This window comes from Bubalus kerabau, chromosome 12 (genome assembly GCF_029407905.1).
Source record: "Bubalus kerabau isolate K-KA32 ecotype Philippines breed swamp buffalo chromosome 12, PCC_UOA_SB_1v2, whole genome shotgun sequence".
Classification (NCBI taxonomy): Eukaryota; Metazoa; Chordata; class Mammalia; order Artiodactyla; family Bovidae; genus Bubalus; species Bubalus kerabau.
The window spans coordinates 32939847-32956717 of NC_073635.1; the positions used below are offsets into that span (position 1 = coordinate 32939847).

General features: G+C 40.6%; 2 protein-coding genes across 9 annotated transcripts in view; one reads left to right on the forward strand and one right to left on the reverse strand.

The window, feature by feature from the left end:
* Positions 1–16818, forward strand: part of LNX2 (ligand of numb-protein X 2) — a 90011-nt gene extending 73193 nt beyond the window's left edge. For all 6 annotated transcript variants that reach the window (XM_055542480.1, XM_055542481.1, XM_055542479.1 and 3 more), the window contains 3 exons: positions 1411–1642; positions 12751–12909; positions 14585–16818. In XM_055542480.1, the coding sequence (XP_055398455.1) occupies positions 1411–1642; positions 12751–12909; positions 14585–14720 (527 nt within the window). In that variant the 3' untranslated portion in view covers positions 14721–16818. The remainder of the gene's footprint in view (positions 1–1410; positions 1643–12750; positions 12910–14584) is intronic.
* LOC129624485 (uncharacterized) overlaps positions 1–16871 on the reverse strand; it is a 93396-nt gene that overhangs the window by 32450 nt on the left and 44075 nt on the right. The window contains exons 3-4 of one of the 3 annotated variants that reach the window (XR_008700979.1): positions 12021–12130; positions 1554–1687 (exon numbers count right to left, since the gene is read on the reverse strand). The exons of the other annotated variants lie outside the window; for them this stretch is intronic. The gene's annotated coding sequence lies outside the window, so the exon portion shown is untranslated. Of the gene's footprint in view, positions 1–1553; positions 1688–12020; positions 12131–16871 lie in introns of those variants that run through there. 3 annotated transcript variants of the gene reach the window in all.

Genomic DNA, 16871 nt, shown 5'->3' on the forward strand with positions numbered 1-16871 from the left:
ATATAGTTTAAAAAGACAATAACAAACATTGGCAAGGATGTAAAGAAACTGACTTATAATTTGCCAATAAGAATACAGAATGGTACGATTGTTTTGTAAAACAGTTTAGCAGTTCTTTCAAAAGTTAAACAGTTCTCATATGACCCAGCAATTCCATTCCTAGAAAAATGAAAACGTGTTCACAAAAAACTTGTACATGAAGGTTTATAGCAGTACTTTCCATAATAGCCAAAAAGTAAAAACATCCCAAATGTCCATTTACTAGTGAATGGATGAAGAGAATGTGATTCATCCATACAATGGAATATTAATTAGCCATAAAAAAGAATGATGTATTCCCACATTCTATTGTATAGTAGAAATGAATCTTGGAAACATGCTAAGTAAAAGAAGCCAGTCACAAAAGACTACATGATTCCATATATATGAAATATCCAGATTATATGTCTATATATCTATCTTTAGAGATAGAAAATAGATTAGTAGTTGTTTAAGACTAGTGGTACAGGGTTTTGGAGGTGGTAATAAAAATGTTCTAAAAATGACATGTGATTGTTGTACATCTCTGACTATAAAACCATAAAATTACAGACTTTAATTGAATGGTATATGAATTGTATCTTTATAAGGCTGTTTTTTTAAAGTTATTCATTCTGTTGTGGAATTTGAGGTAATTTTATTTGTTTATATATATATATTTAATTTTCTACAAAGAGAATGTTTGCTTTAATAATCTGAAAAATGATGAATTGGGAGAGGATTACTGTGGACTTTCTTAGTACAAATGTTTGTGCTGCTTATAAAACTAATCCTTTCCTTCCTAACCTTTTATATAAGCTGCATTGCTCTTTTTCATTATATTACTCAGCCTAGCAACAGACAGTTTTTCTTCCTCAAGCAGGACATGTTCGAATCATGAATTTCATTTGTGTTGGCCCAAGGATACCCTCTGTACATACTCTGATAGGTTTGCACTGCGTGAGCTATGTAGACCTGTCTAGATGTATAAAACTGTATAAATATAAACTAGAATGTATTAAAAATCCATTTCTAAGGGCAAAAGATCAAATCATTTTCTTAATTGGAAGGAACTGTAGATAGAGAAATGACAGTGTCCAGGGCCTGTCTGCTGCTACACCAGCGCTGACAATATGAACCCAACTGAATCCCACAGCCACAACTTTTCCTGTATATTACTACATTAAAAAAAAATTTTTTTGAATTGTTTGGGAGTGTTCTCTGTGAACTGGATTTTTCCTCAGTATTCTAGAATTACAAAGAAGAGAAAAATGGTCTCTTATCTCATCAGAGATTTTGGACCTAACCTTTGTTGATTAGTTTACAGATAACAGGATTCATAGGGAAGTAATTACTTGGTAACTCATTTTCCTTGTTTCTTCATTTGAACAGGTGACATCTTGTTGAACATCAATGGCATTGATTTGACCAATTTAAGCCACAGTGAGGCTGTGGCGATGCTGAAAGCCAGTGCCACATCCCCCACAGTGGCCCTGAAAGCGCTGGAGGTGCAGGTGGTGGAGGAGGCTGCCCAGGGCCTGGACGAGCCACTCAGCGCCATCAGCGAGAACGAGTACGACGCTAGCTGGTCCCCATCGTGGGTCATGTGGCTCGGGCTGCCCAGGTGCTGAGGCTTTTCTGTTCTTTTATGGAAAATTGTCATTACAGCCTTTATCAGGGTGTAGCACAGCAAGTTAATGAGGAAGGAAAGAGGCTTTAGTTAGATAAAAGTAACAACCCACTCCAGTGTTCTTGTCTAGAGAATCCTGTGGACAGGGGAACCTGGAGGGTTGCCATCTGTGGGGTCTCACAGAGTCGGACATGACTGAAGTGACTTAGCATGCATGCATGCATGCATTGGAGAAGAAAATGGCAACCCACTCCAGTATTTTTGCCTGGAGAATCCCAGGGATGGAGGAGCCTGGTGGGCTGCCATCTGTGGGGTCGCATGCATGCATTGGAGAAGGAAATGGCAACCCACTCCAGTATTTTTGCCTGGAGAATCCCAGGGACAGAGGAGCCTGGTGGGCTGCCGTCTATGGGGTTGTCCAGAGTCGGACATGACTGAAGCGACTTAGCAGCAGCAGCAGCTACGACTTCAAATCAGGTCAGTTTTTCTTCGTGCTTTGTGACCCCATGGTTTGTAGACCAGGCTCCTCTGTCCATGGGATTTCCCAGGCAAGAATAATGGAGTAGGTTGCTATTTCCTACTCCAGGGGAACTTCTCGACCCTGGGAACAAACCCATGTCTCCTGCATTGGTAGGCAGATTCTTTACCACTGAACCACCTGGGAAGCCCCCAGTTTTTCTTAGGTTATTAGAGTCAAAAAGGTAAATTTAACAATAAGAACTAAGCTGAAGAGATTTACATATGCTTATAAAAATGACCCCTACTAGAGGCTCCCACGTGGGCTGCCGTGAGAGTGGGCGTTCGGTCTCCTGCTCAGAAGACTGTCCTTTACCAGCCTTACTCTGACACGCTGCTGGGAGGTGCTGACACATGCTACTAGAGGCTCCCACGTGGGCCACCGTGAGAGTGGGCGTTCATTCTCCTTGCTCAGAAGACTGTCCTTTACCTTCACTCTGACATATGCTGAGACTCGGGTGTATTCTCCACTGGGAAAACCAGGTCAAAGTGTCTTCCTGTCCCAGAGCTGTTCTAAAAGCCCTTTCTTACTCCTTTTAACTCTTCCTTAAAAGGAATATAAAACTGAGTTTTTACTGGACATAGAGAGTCTGTAGGCCAAATCACTGATGTTCACGAGTACGTGCTCTTAACCCCTGTTAGAAAGAGGTCACGGGTTTTGACCAGCTGACCAGCCAGGACATTCTTCAGCTGGTTAGTGTCTGGTCATGAGACGTTTGGGACCTCCAGACCATGGCTGTGTGGTTTGGTACTGAGGCAGAGAGGATGCCCATTACATTATCATCTTCTTCTCCAGCTCAGTTTAGGTTCTTACTGTAGAGAAGAATACTGAAATTGAACTATGACAGAACATTCTTTTAACCCAGTGTGAAAATGATTGATTCTTTAAGTAGTAAGAATGTACCAGTTTCTGAGCCATCTGGTTTCATTTGGAATAAATTACTAATAGTTAGCATTTATATGGTGCTGTACGGTTTATAAAGTATTTTCACATAAAGAATAACAGAAAAAAGTAAGAACATTATTGAACTTAGTTAGAAGGGGAAAAAAAAGAAGGCCCCAAATTGTTATAGAATTACTGTCACAGAGACCTATAGGGCTCTTGTGGAGAAAGATTTTTTTTTTTTACAACAGAGATGATTAACTGCTTCATAGGTTTATTTCAAGCACCAAAAGTGATCTTTCCGCCCATTAAAAAGTCAACATAGCTATAATGCTTTTCAATTCCTACAGACATGCCATCTAAGTTGTGAGGTGTTGGCCCTGAGAAAGAGCCTAACTGATTATAAACACTTATCCCAAAAGTCTTTGTGTGAAGTTGTGCCCTCATGCTGAGCAGTTCTGAACAGGTACCTCTGCCTCTGGACAGGACAGGACCAGTGAAGTCCTGAAGAAACACCCCTGCTACTTGTAGCTCCCCTTTTCTGTTATCCCAGGCTAGTTTTGGGGTCAGCACTTCTTCCTGTGTTCAGAGCATTTTCTGATGTGCCAGGAACAGTAACAAAGATTTTAGGTGAGAAATACACAATATAGTACAAGGCAATAAACAGATTCAATGCAATGTCTATCAGTGGCATTTTTCACAGAACTAGAACAAAAAGTTTTAAAATTCGTATGGAAGCACAAAGGCCTCGAATAGCCAGAGCAATCCTGAGAACGAAAAACAGATAAGTGGTCAAGATGGTGGAGTAGAAGGACCTGAAGCTCACCTTCTCCCACAAACACATCAAAAATGCATCTGCACATGGATTGAGTCTCACAGAGTGCCTGCTGGATGCTGGCAGACGACCTCAGAGAGCTGAAAGGGCAAAGAGAATCTTGGGCTTCAGAAATGAGACCCGGGAGAGGACTGGGGTTGGCTGTGCAGAAACAGCCAGGGAGTGGTAGGCATCTGCTGCGACTGCAGAGGGTGTACACGGAGGACGGCTGGCCACCCTTGAGACCAGGTGCCAGTGTCTGGGGATGTGCAAGGCGAGGGGCAAGACCCGCCATTTTCCCCATATGCACACTTGCAGAGGGCAGGACACAGCCTGCACAGGATGCAGGAGCCGCCATGAGCCACCACTGCCGCCCGCCCAGACACCAGGAGGGTCACAGCTGCTGCCATCTCCCTCTCGGACTCCAGGTGTGGTCGCAAGACACCATCATGTGAGCCACCACCTGCCCAGATGCCAGAAACAGCCACAAACCACCATCGCTGCTCCCCTGGGACTCCAGGAGTGGTCTCGAGCTGCCTCCACGCCCACCGTGTGCTCTGGGGGTGCACCCAAACCACCCCTGCCACCAGCAACTCCAGGAGCAGGCCAGCCACTGCATCTGTACACCCCCATCAAGGGGACACGACCGGCACATGCTGAGGAGAGGCGGCAGGCATCCATGCTAAAGACAGCCCTCGCACCAAATATATTAAACCTTCACAAGTGACACAGGGATGCCCCCTCATATAAATAGGCCCCCAAGACCACAGTTTCTCCTAAACTCAGAATAAGAGAAGTAGAGGTAAAATAAAGCACAGGAACCATTTCCCGTTAAAAGGCCAAGAGTATTCCCCTGAAAGAACAAACAATGAAAGCCTCTTCAGTCTAATAGACACCAGTTTTAAAAAGGAGATGATGAAAATATTGAAGGAATTAAGAAAGGCTATGGACAGAAATGCAGAGTACTGTAAAAATGAAATATAAAGAAAAACCGAGAAAAATAAGAAAGCTCATTTGCAGAGACAAAAGCTGAGCTGAAGGCAATGAATAGCAGAATGAATAATGCAGAAGAATGAATAAATGGCCTGGAAGAAAGAATAATGGAAATTACCCAGTCAAGACAGCAGAGAGCCAAGTAGGGGGGAGGGGGGCATGGAGTGAAAGCAATAAAGAGTGCCATGGGGTAATATAAAGTGTGCCAGTCTACTCATAGTAGGGACTCTGGTAGGGGAAGAAAGAAAATGAAATCAAAATGTATTTGAAGAAATTATGGCTGAAAATATCCCAAACCTAAAGAAGGAAATAGATACTCAGGTTCAGGGATCACAGAGGGTTGCAAACAATCTAAACCCAAACAGATCTACACCAAGACGTAGTATAATACAAATGACAGAAGTTAAAGATTGGATCCCAAAGGCAGCAAGAGAAAAAGTTGATTACAAGGGAACCCCCACAAAGCTATCAACTGACTTCTCTGCAGAAATGGCAGCAGGCAAGGGAGTGGCAAGATAAATTCAAAAGTCCTGAAAAGAGAAAACCATACCACCCAGGATGCTCTCCCCAGGAAGATTATCATTTAGAACAGAGGGAGAGAAAGGATTTCTCATACAAGCAAAAACTAAAGAATACGGCAATACTAAACATATCCGAAACTCCAATACTTTGGCCACCTGATGCAAAAAACTGACTCACTGGAAAAGACCCTGATGCTGGGAAAGATTGAATGCAGGAGGAGAAGGTGATGACAGAGATGAGATGGTTGGATGGCATCACCAACTCGATGGACATGAGTTTGAGCAAGCTCCAGGAGTTGGTGATGGACAGGGAATCCTGGTGTGCTACAGTCCATGCGGTTGCAAAGAGTTGGACACAACTGAGCGACTGAACTGAAAACATATCTGAAAGGAAAGATCGAAAGGTCTTCTCTAAATAGAAAAAAGTAACAATCTACAGGAAAGAGAAAATCATAAGTGGAAAATAAATCACTTATATAAGCCAGTACACAGATTAACATATCATTGACCAGAGACATATGTTTTTAGAGAATAATACAATTAATGTGCTCAGTTGTGTCCAACTTTCTGTGGCCCCTTGGACTGTAGCCTGCAAGGCTCCTCTGTCCATGGAATTTTCCAGGCAACTTTATTGGAGTGGGTTGCCATTCCTTCTCCAGGGGGTCTTCCTGACCCAAGGATCGAACCCACTCCTCTTATGTCTCCTGAATTGGCAGGCAGATCCTTTCAAAACTGATGCATCACGAAATTTTGTGTTTCTAAAAGAACCCTTCTCAAAGATCCACTTTGTTTACTATTGTGGAAGATAAAAGAACATATTCTAGAGGAAATACCACCCATAGGACTAAAAAAAAAAAAAAAAAAGCCACCAGAAAGTGTAGCATCTGCTTTTTCAGGGAAAAGCACAGTGAAACACTTATGTTTTTGTAATAGATGTTGTGATCCCCTGAACAGAGGAATCTGCCACACTGCCTGCCATGCTTTAATGAAATACTAGAAAGCTTTACAGTAGGACATGTACAAAGTTTCAAATAAATACATTAAGTGCAAAAAAAGTTGCTGATACGATTTGAGTTTACTCAAATGCAGGTGTTTCAATCTTCACTTACATAACAAATTGCTAGCACAGGTGTTAAATTTCTGCAAAGAACCCCCCCCCCCAGTCGATAATATGTTAAAAAAAGAAATAAAAAATAATTCCATGAAAGTGATGACCACACTGAACAACAAAAGAATGAACACGAAGATATAAAAGAGGTCATCAAAATTATATAAAATGTGGGGGAGGAGAGTAATTAAATGTAGATTTTTTTTTTTCCCTCTAAAATGAATTTGAGGCTGTATGACTACCAGTCTAAGGCAAATAGATATAGGAAGTGGGTAACATACTTGAAAAAAGATAACCACAAATCAAAAATATAAAATAGATTGACAGAAACCAGAAAGAAGAGAATGTAAATATAATACAAAAGAAAAACCACAAAAGGAAAAACAAAAAGAAAAAACAAGGGACAAAGAAGAAATATAAAATCAATGGGAAAACAAAGTTTAAGATGACAATAAATACATATATACTACAATAAATATTATGTCTACTACTGTGGACAAGAATCCCTTAGAAGAAATGGAGTAGCTGTCATAGTCAACAAAAGAGTCCAAAATGCAGTACTTGGGTGCAGTCTCAAAAATGACAGAATGATCTCTGCTCGTTTCCAAGGCAAACCATTCAGTATCACAGTAATCCCAGTCTGTGCCCCAACCACTAATGTCAAAAAAGTTGAACTTGGACAGTTCTATAATGACCTTTTAGAACACCAAAAAAAAAAAAAATAAAAATAAAAAATGATGTCCTTTTCATCATAGGAGATTGGAATGCAAAAGTTGGAAGTCAAGGGTTGCCTGGAGTAATAGGCAAGTTTGGCCTTGGAATAAAAAATGAAGCAGGGCAAAGGCTAACAGAGTTTTGTCAAGAGAACGCACTGGTTATAGCAAACACCCTCTTCCATCTACACAAGAGATGACTCTACACATAGACATCACCAGATAGTCAATACCGAAATCAGATTGATTATATTCTTTGCAGCCAAAGATGGAGACACTCTGTAGAGTCAGCAAAAACAAGACCAGGAGCTTACTGTAGTTCAGATCATAAATTCCTTATTGACAAATTCAGGTTTAAATTAAAGAAAATAGGGAAAACCACTAGGCCATTCAGGGATGACCTAAATCAAATCCCTTATGATTATACAGTGGAAGTGACAAATAGATTCAAGGGATTAGATCTGATAGAGTGCCAGAAGAACTATGGACAGAGGTTCATAACATTGTGCAGGAGGCAGTGATCAAAACCATTCCCAAGAAAAAGAAATGCAAAAAGCTAAAATGGTTGGTTGAGGAGGCCTTACAGATAGCTGAGAAAATAAGAGAAGTGAAAGACAAAAGAGAAAAGGAAAGATATATCCATCTGAATGCAGAGTTCCAGAGAATAACGAGAGATAAAATCTTCTTAAGTGAACTTTGCAAAGAAATAGAGAAAAACAATAGAAAGGGAAAGACTAGAGATCTCTTCAGGAAAATTGGAACTATCAAGGGAATATTTTGACCAAAGATGGGCACAATAAAGGACAGAAATGGTATGGACCTAACAGAAGCAGAAAATACTAAGAAGAGGTGGCAAGAATACATAGAGAACTGTACAAAAAATATCATAATGACCCAGATAACCATGATGGTGTGATCACTCACCTAGAACCAGACATCCTGGAGTATGAAGTCAAGTGGATCTTAGTAAGCATTACTAAGAACAAAGCTAGTGGAGGTGATGGAATTCAGGCTGAGCTATTTCAAACCGTTAAAGATGATGCTGTTAAAGTGCTATGTTTAATATGCCAGCAAATTTGGAAAACTCAGCAGTGACCACAGGACTGGAAAAGGTCAATTTTCATTCCAGTCCCAAAGAAGGGCAATGCCAAAGAATGTTCAAACTACCACACAATTGTACTCATTTCACATGCTAGCAAAGTAATGCTCAAAATCCTTCAAGCTAGGCTTCAACAGTATGTGAACCGAGAACTTCCATATGTACAAGCTAGATTTAGAAAAGGCAGAGGAACTAGAGATCAAATTGCCATCATTTGTTGGATTGTAGAAAAAGCAAGGGAATTCCAGAAAAACATCTACTTCTGCTTCATTGACTATGCTAAAGCCTTTGTGTGGATCACAACAAACTGTAAAATTTCCAATGAGAGCCAACTCATTGGAAAAGGCCCTGATGCTGGGAAAGATTGAAGGCAGGAGGAGAAGGGGGCAACAGAGGATAAGATGGTTAAATAGCATCACTGATTCAATGGACATGAGTTTGAGCAAACTCCAGGAGATAGTGAAGGACAGGAAACCTGGCGCGTTGCAGTCCGTGGCGTAGCAAAGAGTCAGACATGAGTGATCAATTTAACAACAAAATACATATCTTAGTAAATTACCTTTAACATCAGTGGACTAAATGCTCTAGTCAAACAGAGTGGCAGCTGGATAAAAAAAAAAAACAACAACAAGAGCCTATAATATACTGCTTATGAGAGACCCACTTTAGGGCAGAGGACACATAGATTAAAAGTGAGGGCGTGGAAAAACATTTCATGCAACAAATCACAAGAAAGTGGGGGCTGTAGTACTCAGACAAAATAGACTTTAAAGGCTATAAAGAAAGATAAAGACGGACACTATATAATGATAAAAGGATCAATACAAGAACAGGATTTTATACTCGTCAACATATATGCCTCTAATACAGGAGCACCCAAATACAGAAAACAAATACCAGCAGACATAAAGGGAGAAACTGATGGGCATACGATAATAGTAGGAGACTTTGATACCCTAGTGACATCAATGGATAGACCTTCTAGACAGAAAATCAGTAAGGCAACAGAAATCCTGAATGATACAACAAAACAGTTAGGCTTAATTTCTATTTTCAGGATATTACATTTTAAAAAAACCCACAACACACTTTCTTTTCATATGCACATGGCACATTCTCTAGGAATTAACCACATACAAGGGCACAAAATAAGCCTCAAGAAATTTAAGAGTATAGAAATTATATCAAGCATCTTTTCTGATCACAATGGTACAAAACTAGAAATTAACCACAGAAAAGAAGAAAAATCAATTACATGGAAACTAAACATGCTACTAAAAAATCAATGGGTCAACAAGGAAATCAAAGAGGAAGTTTTTTAAAATACCTTGACAAATGAGAGAGAAAGCCAGTCATACAAAATCTGGGAATGCAGCAAAATTACAGGGAAGTTCAAAGCAATATAGACCTTCCTCAAGAAAACAAGAAAAATCTGAAATAAACAACCTAACCTACCACTTGAAAAGATTAGAAAAAGAACAAACAAAACCTAAAGTTAGCAGAAAGGAGGAAATAAAAGATCAGAGAGGAAATAAAATAGAGATTTAAAAAAAATTAGGAAAAAATCAACACCAAGAACTGGTTCTTTGAAAGGATAAACAAGATTGACAAATCTCTGGCCAGGCTCACCAGGAAGAAAAGAGAGAACCCAAATAAGCAAAATAAGAAATATAAAAGGAGACATAACAACCAATGCCACAGAAATACAAAAAAACATGAGAGAATACTATGAATAATAAAATACCAACAAATTTGACAATCTAGAAGAAACAGATAAGTTTCTATAAACATACAGCCCACCAAAATTGAATCAAGAAGAAATAGGTAATTTTAGATTACTAGAAGTGAAATAGAATCTGTAATTTTACTGTCTTAGACTTTTTACTTTATATTGGTGTATAGCCGATTACGAATGTTGTGATGGCTTCAGGTGCACAGCAAGGTTACTCAGCCGTATATATGCATGTATATGTTCTCCCTCAACTCTCCTCCCATCTACTCCCTGCAAACAAAAGTCCAGGACCGCATGGCTTCACACCAAACATACAAAGAAGAAATTAAACCATACCTTCTCAAACTCTTCCAAAACCCCGAAGAGGAAGGAACACTCCCAAAGACGTTCTGTGAGGTCACCATCACTCTGATACCAAAACCAAACAAATTGCCAAATTCATTGGATCATAGAGAAAGCAAGGGAATTCCAGGGAAAGCCCTTGATGCTGGTAAAGACTGAGGGCAGAAGGAAAAGAGGGCGTCAGAGGATGAGATGGCTGGATGGCATCACCAATGCAATGGACATGAACTTGGGCAAACTTCAGAAGATGGTGAGGGTCAGGGAGGCCTGGCGTGCTGCAGTTCATGGGTCTCAAAGAGTCGGACACAGCTGGGCAGCTGAACACCACCACCACCTGTGGCTGGCAATTTGTTATGTAAGTGAATATTGAAATGTCTCTGGTCAAATATACTTTTGTGTGACAAAAGACATATTAATACGTCTCTGGTCAATAATGTGTTTAAGTGGCCATACTACCCAAAGCAATCTACAGATTTAATGCTATCCCTATCAAATTACCCATGACATTTTTCATAGGATTAGAACAAATAATCCTAAAATTCATATAGAACCATAAAATACCAGAATTGCTAAAGCAATACTGAAGAAAAATAACAAGGCAGGAGGCATAGTCCTTCAGACATCAGACAATACTACAAAGCTGCAGTGCTTGAAACAGCATGGTAGTGGTACAAAAACAGACATGGGTCATGGAGCAGAACAGAGCCCAGAAATAAACCTGCATACCTACAACCAGGTAACCTCCGACCAAGGGGGCGAGAGTGTACAATGAGGAAGAGTCTCTTCAGCAAGTACTGTTGGGAAGGTTGGACAGCTGCATACAGATCAGTGAAGTTAGAACACATCCACTCACCAGACACAAAACAAACTGAAAATGGCTTGAAGACTTAAAACCAGACACCATAAAACTCAGAAGAGAACATAAGCAAAACACACTTTGACATGATCATACCAATGTTTTCTTAGGTCAGTCTCCCAAGGCAATAGGAATAAAAACAAAAATAAGTGGGGCCTAATCAAATTTACAAGCTTTTGGATAGCGAAGGAAGCCATAAACAAGACAACCTACAGAATGGGAGAAAATATTTGCAAACATGTGACCAACAAAGGTTTAATTTCTAAAATGTATTGATATAAGCCGCTTAAACACTGAAACAACAGCAACAAAGAACAACCCAATCAAAAAATGGGCAGAAGATCTAAATAGACATTTCTCCAAAGAAGAAATACAGGTGGCCACTAGGTACATGAAAAGGTGTTCAACATCACTAATTATTAGAGAAATGCAAATAAAGATACAGTGAGGTACCACCTCACAGAATGACCAGCATCAAACAGTCTACTAATAAATGCTGGAGAGTGTGTGGAGAGAAGGAAAGTTCCTACACTGTGGGGGGGAATATAAACTGCTACAACCCCTATGGAGAACAGTATGGAGGTTCCTCAAGAAATTAAAAACAGCTACCATGGAATCCAGCAATCCCACTAGGGGGATATATCCAAACAAAGCTATAATACAGAAAGATACACGCACTCCTGTGTTGACAACAGCACTTCTCACGATGGTCAAGACATGGAAGCAACTTAAACGTCCACTTACAGAGGAACACATAATGAAATGTGGTACACAACACAGTGGAATATTACTCACCATACAAAAAGAACAGAATGCCACTTGCTGACACATGGACGGACCGAGAGATTATCATGAGTGAAGTCAGACTATGAGAAATATCACATAATGTCACTTATATGTGGAATCTAAAAAGAAAATGATACAAATGAGCTTATTTACAAGACAGACCCACAGACATTCAAAAATAAACTTACAGTTACCAAAGGGGAAACATAGCAACAAGGGATATTTAGCTGTATACCTAAAGCAACATTATAAATCAACTGTGGTGGTGTTTGGTCACTAAGTTGCGTCTGTCTCTTTGCGATCCCACCACGCTTGTGGTGTTACTACATCTCTGGTCATTAATGTGTAAAAAGGCTTCCAGTAGAGAGGAGTCCCATGTGTTGGCCTGATGTTTTAGGACAGTACAGGTTGTTTTCATTATTCTGAATCTTCTGCAGAAGATCAAACAATGCAAATAAGCAGGTGTGTGTACGTGCCAGCACACACAGTGGAAGGGCCCCCGCCCCCACCCCCGCCCCACCAGGGAGAGCAGAGCTGTTGGCCCCAGATGACAGCCCACTGGTGTCAGTGTTCTTTAAATGCTTCTCATTGAGCTAAGAAACCAGAGCACATGTTCTAGCATGTTGTATGTTGCTCCCCGTCCGTAATGGATGCACGGACCATGGTGTGGAGTTACAACAAAGATGAACAGGCTATAAAAGGCCCTCACACTAATTTTTCTTGGTCTCTGTGTTGACAGTGCCCTTCATAGCTGCCATGACATAGTCTTACGAAGAAGCTACTTGGGAAGCTGGGGCTTTAGTATTGTCGGCGGATACGAAGAGAACCACACCAATCAGCCTTTTTTCATCAAAACCATCGTCCTGGGGACCCCTGCTTATTACGACGGAAGATTAAAGTGAGTCTTATTGTGTTTAATGATGTGGTTTGCATTTACTGTGATGGACACGGTCTAGACCAAGGTCAGCTCCCAAGTCCAGCCTGTTGTCCATCCTTGTAATTAAGTTTTATTGGAACATACCCACGTTCCCTCGTTTACCTATCTCCCCGGGCTGCTTCTGAGATGTGATGGCAGAGCCAAGTGGCCAGTCCCGAGACCAGTGACTCACAGAGCCCGGGATGGTAACCTACCATCTGGGCCTTTACAGAGACAGATCTGCCAGGCCTGATCTAGACTGAAGCATCTTGGTACCACAGGTCAGTGCCTGTTGTGAGATTAACAGTAACGCAGAGTCATGCGGACACATCGTGACCTGAAGCTGCCCTGAGCACCTGAGTCCAGTCCTGTCATTAGGTGACTTTCTCTATAGCACTTATGTCAACATAACGCTCAATTCATGCAAGTCCACGTGGGAGGGATTTTGTCACATTTTGTGTTAGATCCCTGGCAGCCAGTGTGGGGCCTTGCATTCGTAGTAGAGGTCTCATCAGTATTGATGGATGATGTGCGTGCCAGGCGTGGTGCTAGGTGCTGGCTATGGGCCCGCGAGGTAGGTGCTGCTGGTGTTCCTATTTTATAAGCAAGACACTGAAGATTCGGATTAAAAAGCTGCCCATAGTCAAATAGCTGGAAGTCGTTGACAGCAATTAATCTAGGAGTCTTGGCCATTCGGCCCCTGCTGTTGTCACCACTGGGCAAAAAGTACCCTCTCAGCCTCCGTGCCGCCTTTCTCAGAGCTCAGGCACCATGAGAAGAAAGAGGCATTCCATCAAGAGATTATACAGACAGAGGAGAGGGGTGACTGTAAGTTCTTGGGACCTAATTTTGGATGCAAGAAACAGTTCTTAAAAAGTGGATGCTGACATCCTAGTCAGAGTGCTGCACAAATCGGGGAGTTTACATTTTGCAAACACAGAACAACAGCTCGAGAATATAGAGGAAAATGCATCAGGGTCAGTGTGCTCCAGACCCCACTATCACCTGGTAGAGATGGAAAAATCACTTCAGAGAAAAGAGTGGGAGGCGGGGATGAAAAAACCGTCTCTTAGCCAAGGGTTCAACCAGTCTGGGTCTCGTGTAAATTTTAGACTAATTAACTTCCACTTCCTAAAAGAAGTTGAACTAGATCACAAGAAAGTAACATATTCATATTCAAAATAAAGATTAAAAATTATAAAAGATAGAAAGGCCTTCAGATTCACCATCCATTTGTGATAATTCAGCCGAAGGACAGTGAGCATCCTTGGCTGAAAGAGGTGTGGGTCTCATTTAATTGAAGCCTCGAATGAATGGGCTGTAAAAAATCAACAATGAAAATAGCAGCCCCCTCCAAATGTACCATGTGATATTTTTAAAGGAGGCAGCAGATTTATTCTCTTAACTATACATTGCTTAAGCTTCTGTGAAAATTACTGTGCTTTCCTTTGAAATCATCCACCAGTTACAGGAGAGGCTGGCACGGGGGTGTTGACAAGGGAAAGCCAACATAGGCTTAAAAATCACCCAGATATTTCTCAAAGAAAGTCATATAGCCTGATCATCGACAGTTAATGGGTAAGTGTGCCAAACAAATCTCAGGACAACATTTCTGATACCGTAAAAACAGTGACTGTTTCTGTCTGTCGTTGTCCAGATGTGGAGACATGATCGTGGCTGTGAACGGCCTGTCGACCGTGGGCATGAGCCACTCGGCGCTGGTCCCCATGCTGAAGGAGCAGAGAAACAAAGTCACGCTGACCGTCATCTGTTGGCCTGGCAGCCTGGTGTAGATTTTGAATTTGGTGTTAAGTCGAACAGCTTCCTTTTTTTTTAGGTCTTGGAAAGAGACCCATTTGGTTTTGTTAAGTTTCTGTTAGGGCCTGCTGACGCAGCTGGGACACACAGGGCCAAACCCACTAGGCTTGTCCTTTTGTTATTAATATTTAAATGCCTCCTCCCCCGAGTTTGTCACATTTCTCTCAGCTCAGAACCCGTCTTCCCCTAACCCTCGTGGGGTCACATTTTCAGAATCCAGGTTCTCAGTTGTCAGAATGTGAGCTGTCATAAAGAATGAAGTCTGCCCAAACCGTGAGCCAGCTGGCTGCATCAGGTGGCTTCCAGTAGCTCTGTTTTCAGTCACTGAGTCATAAAATGAGTTTCATGTGCCCGAGACAGGCCAAGTGGGCTGTCACTTGGGTGGCCAGTGCCATGAGTGGCCGCCTGCTCAGTGTGGAAAAGCCGCTCCCCATTTTCATCTGTGCCAACATTTCAAACTATACTGTTTAAAAGGTCATTTTTCTGGCTTATTTTGTATCTACTTTCATCTCAGTACTCATAGATGAAGACATAAGTCTGAGACCACTAAAGGCATTTTTTTTTAAATAATGTACCATTATTAGAATACTGCAGAATAAAAGATAATATTATCCAATGAAAAAAGAATTTGGGAGGTAATTATAGTTTAGTGCTAGAGATGGTAAAAGCTGCATTTACTTGACAGTCTAAAAGATTTCATTTCCAAAGGAATGTTTTGTTATGTAGGAAAATTTTGAAGCAGTTTTTGCTAAAAATCATTTTCTAGAGTTTGTATTATACTTCTATCAGCAAACTTGGCTGGGAATGTTTTTGTGATTTATGCAATTAGATGATAAAAATAAAGGCATATTGCTATTAAATGCACACTCATATATCACAGCTAAGTAGAAGATAGGCCTTTTAAATTTTATTCTCTTGAGTGTTTTAGAAGCCCTTATTTTCCCCCATTATTGCTTTACTTATGTTATACACTTACTTGTTTCAGGAAAAAGTCTGAAAGATATTAATGTCTGAAACCACCTACTCCAGATTTTAAAAAAAAACTTTTCAGTCAGTCCTTGATCACTAGACTGTCTCATGTTTTTTGACATGTTTTTGAAAACTGACCAGCCCATTTTGTTTATCCTTTAATCATCACAGTTGTCCCCTGGAAGAACACATGGAGTGAATAAGAGGAAAGTCTCTACCTTATGGATATTATGCATACTTGAAAAGTTTCATTTATAAACCTAGTTCAGAATCTGAGCTAATTTACAAGTGCCCTCTGTAATAAACGGTGTTAATGATCAGAGAATGTATTTTAGAACACTACAGTATATTGTGAAGCATGACCATGTTACTTTAAAACCTAGCCATCGCATCGTTTCTGTAGCGTGTCACAGATTATTCCAGTTAGTTTTTAAATTGTTTTTTTAAACATATCTCTTTACTAAACAAGAAATGGCAACAATGACTGTTACGACACTCTAAGGGCAATAGGGAACCAAGACAGATGGAAGGCCCCTGCGGCCGGTCACTGTCCTATGGTGACTGGCTTCTGAAGCAGTCTGGTATTGCTGCTGGTTACTCTAATTGACATGGAACAAGTTTTTTGGGTTTTTTTTCCCCTGTTCCCCAAACAGAATTTTGTAGCCCGTTTTGCTATTTTTTAAAACATTTTAAAAGAATGTGTCATCCTTGGCGAGTGGCAGTCCATCAGCAAACATCCTGACTACCACTTTGTTATAAGTAAAAGGCTTACAGCGGACCCAGGGGTCAAATGAGTATTTTGAAAGGCGACTTTTTTCCAATATTATTTTACTGTGGAAATCTTGAAGTCAACTTAAGCTAATTTGATTTTACTATGAAAGACCAGAGCTTTTGGTCAGAATGATGTTTGGTGATGGATACTTGTTCATAATTTATTGTTACTGAAAAAAAATACTCGAATTCCCTCATCTCAAGCTTCAGTTAAATGTGTTGATTTGTTCTGTGCCTTCAGTTTACATTACTTCAGGATTTTTCAAATGTGTTTAAATAATAATGTGATAATCATTTAGGATGGAAATAAAAATCATCCTTTCCACAAGCGCAGCACTGTCTTTTCTTGCACCGCAGGTGCAGACTCGTGTGCTCCTTACTTTTGT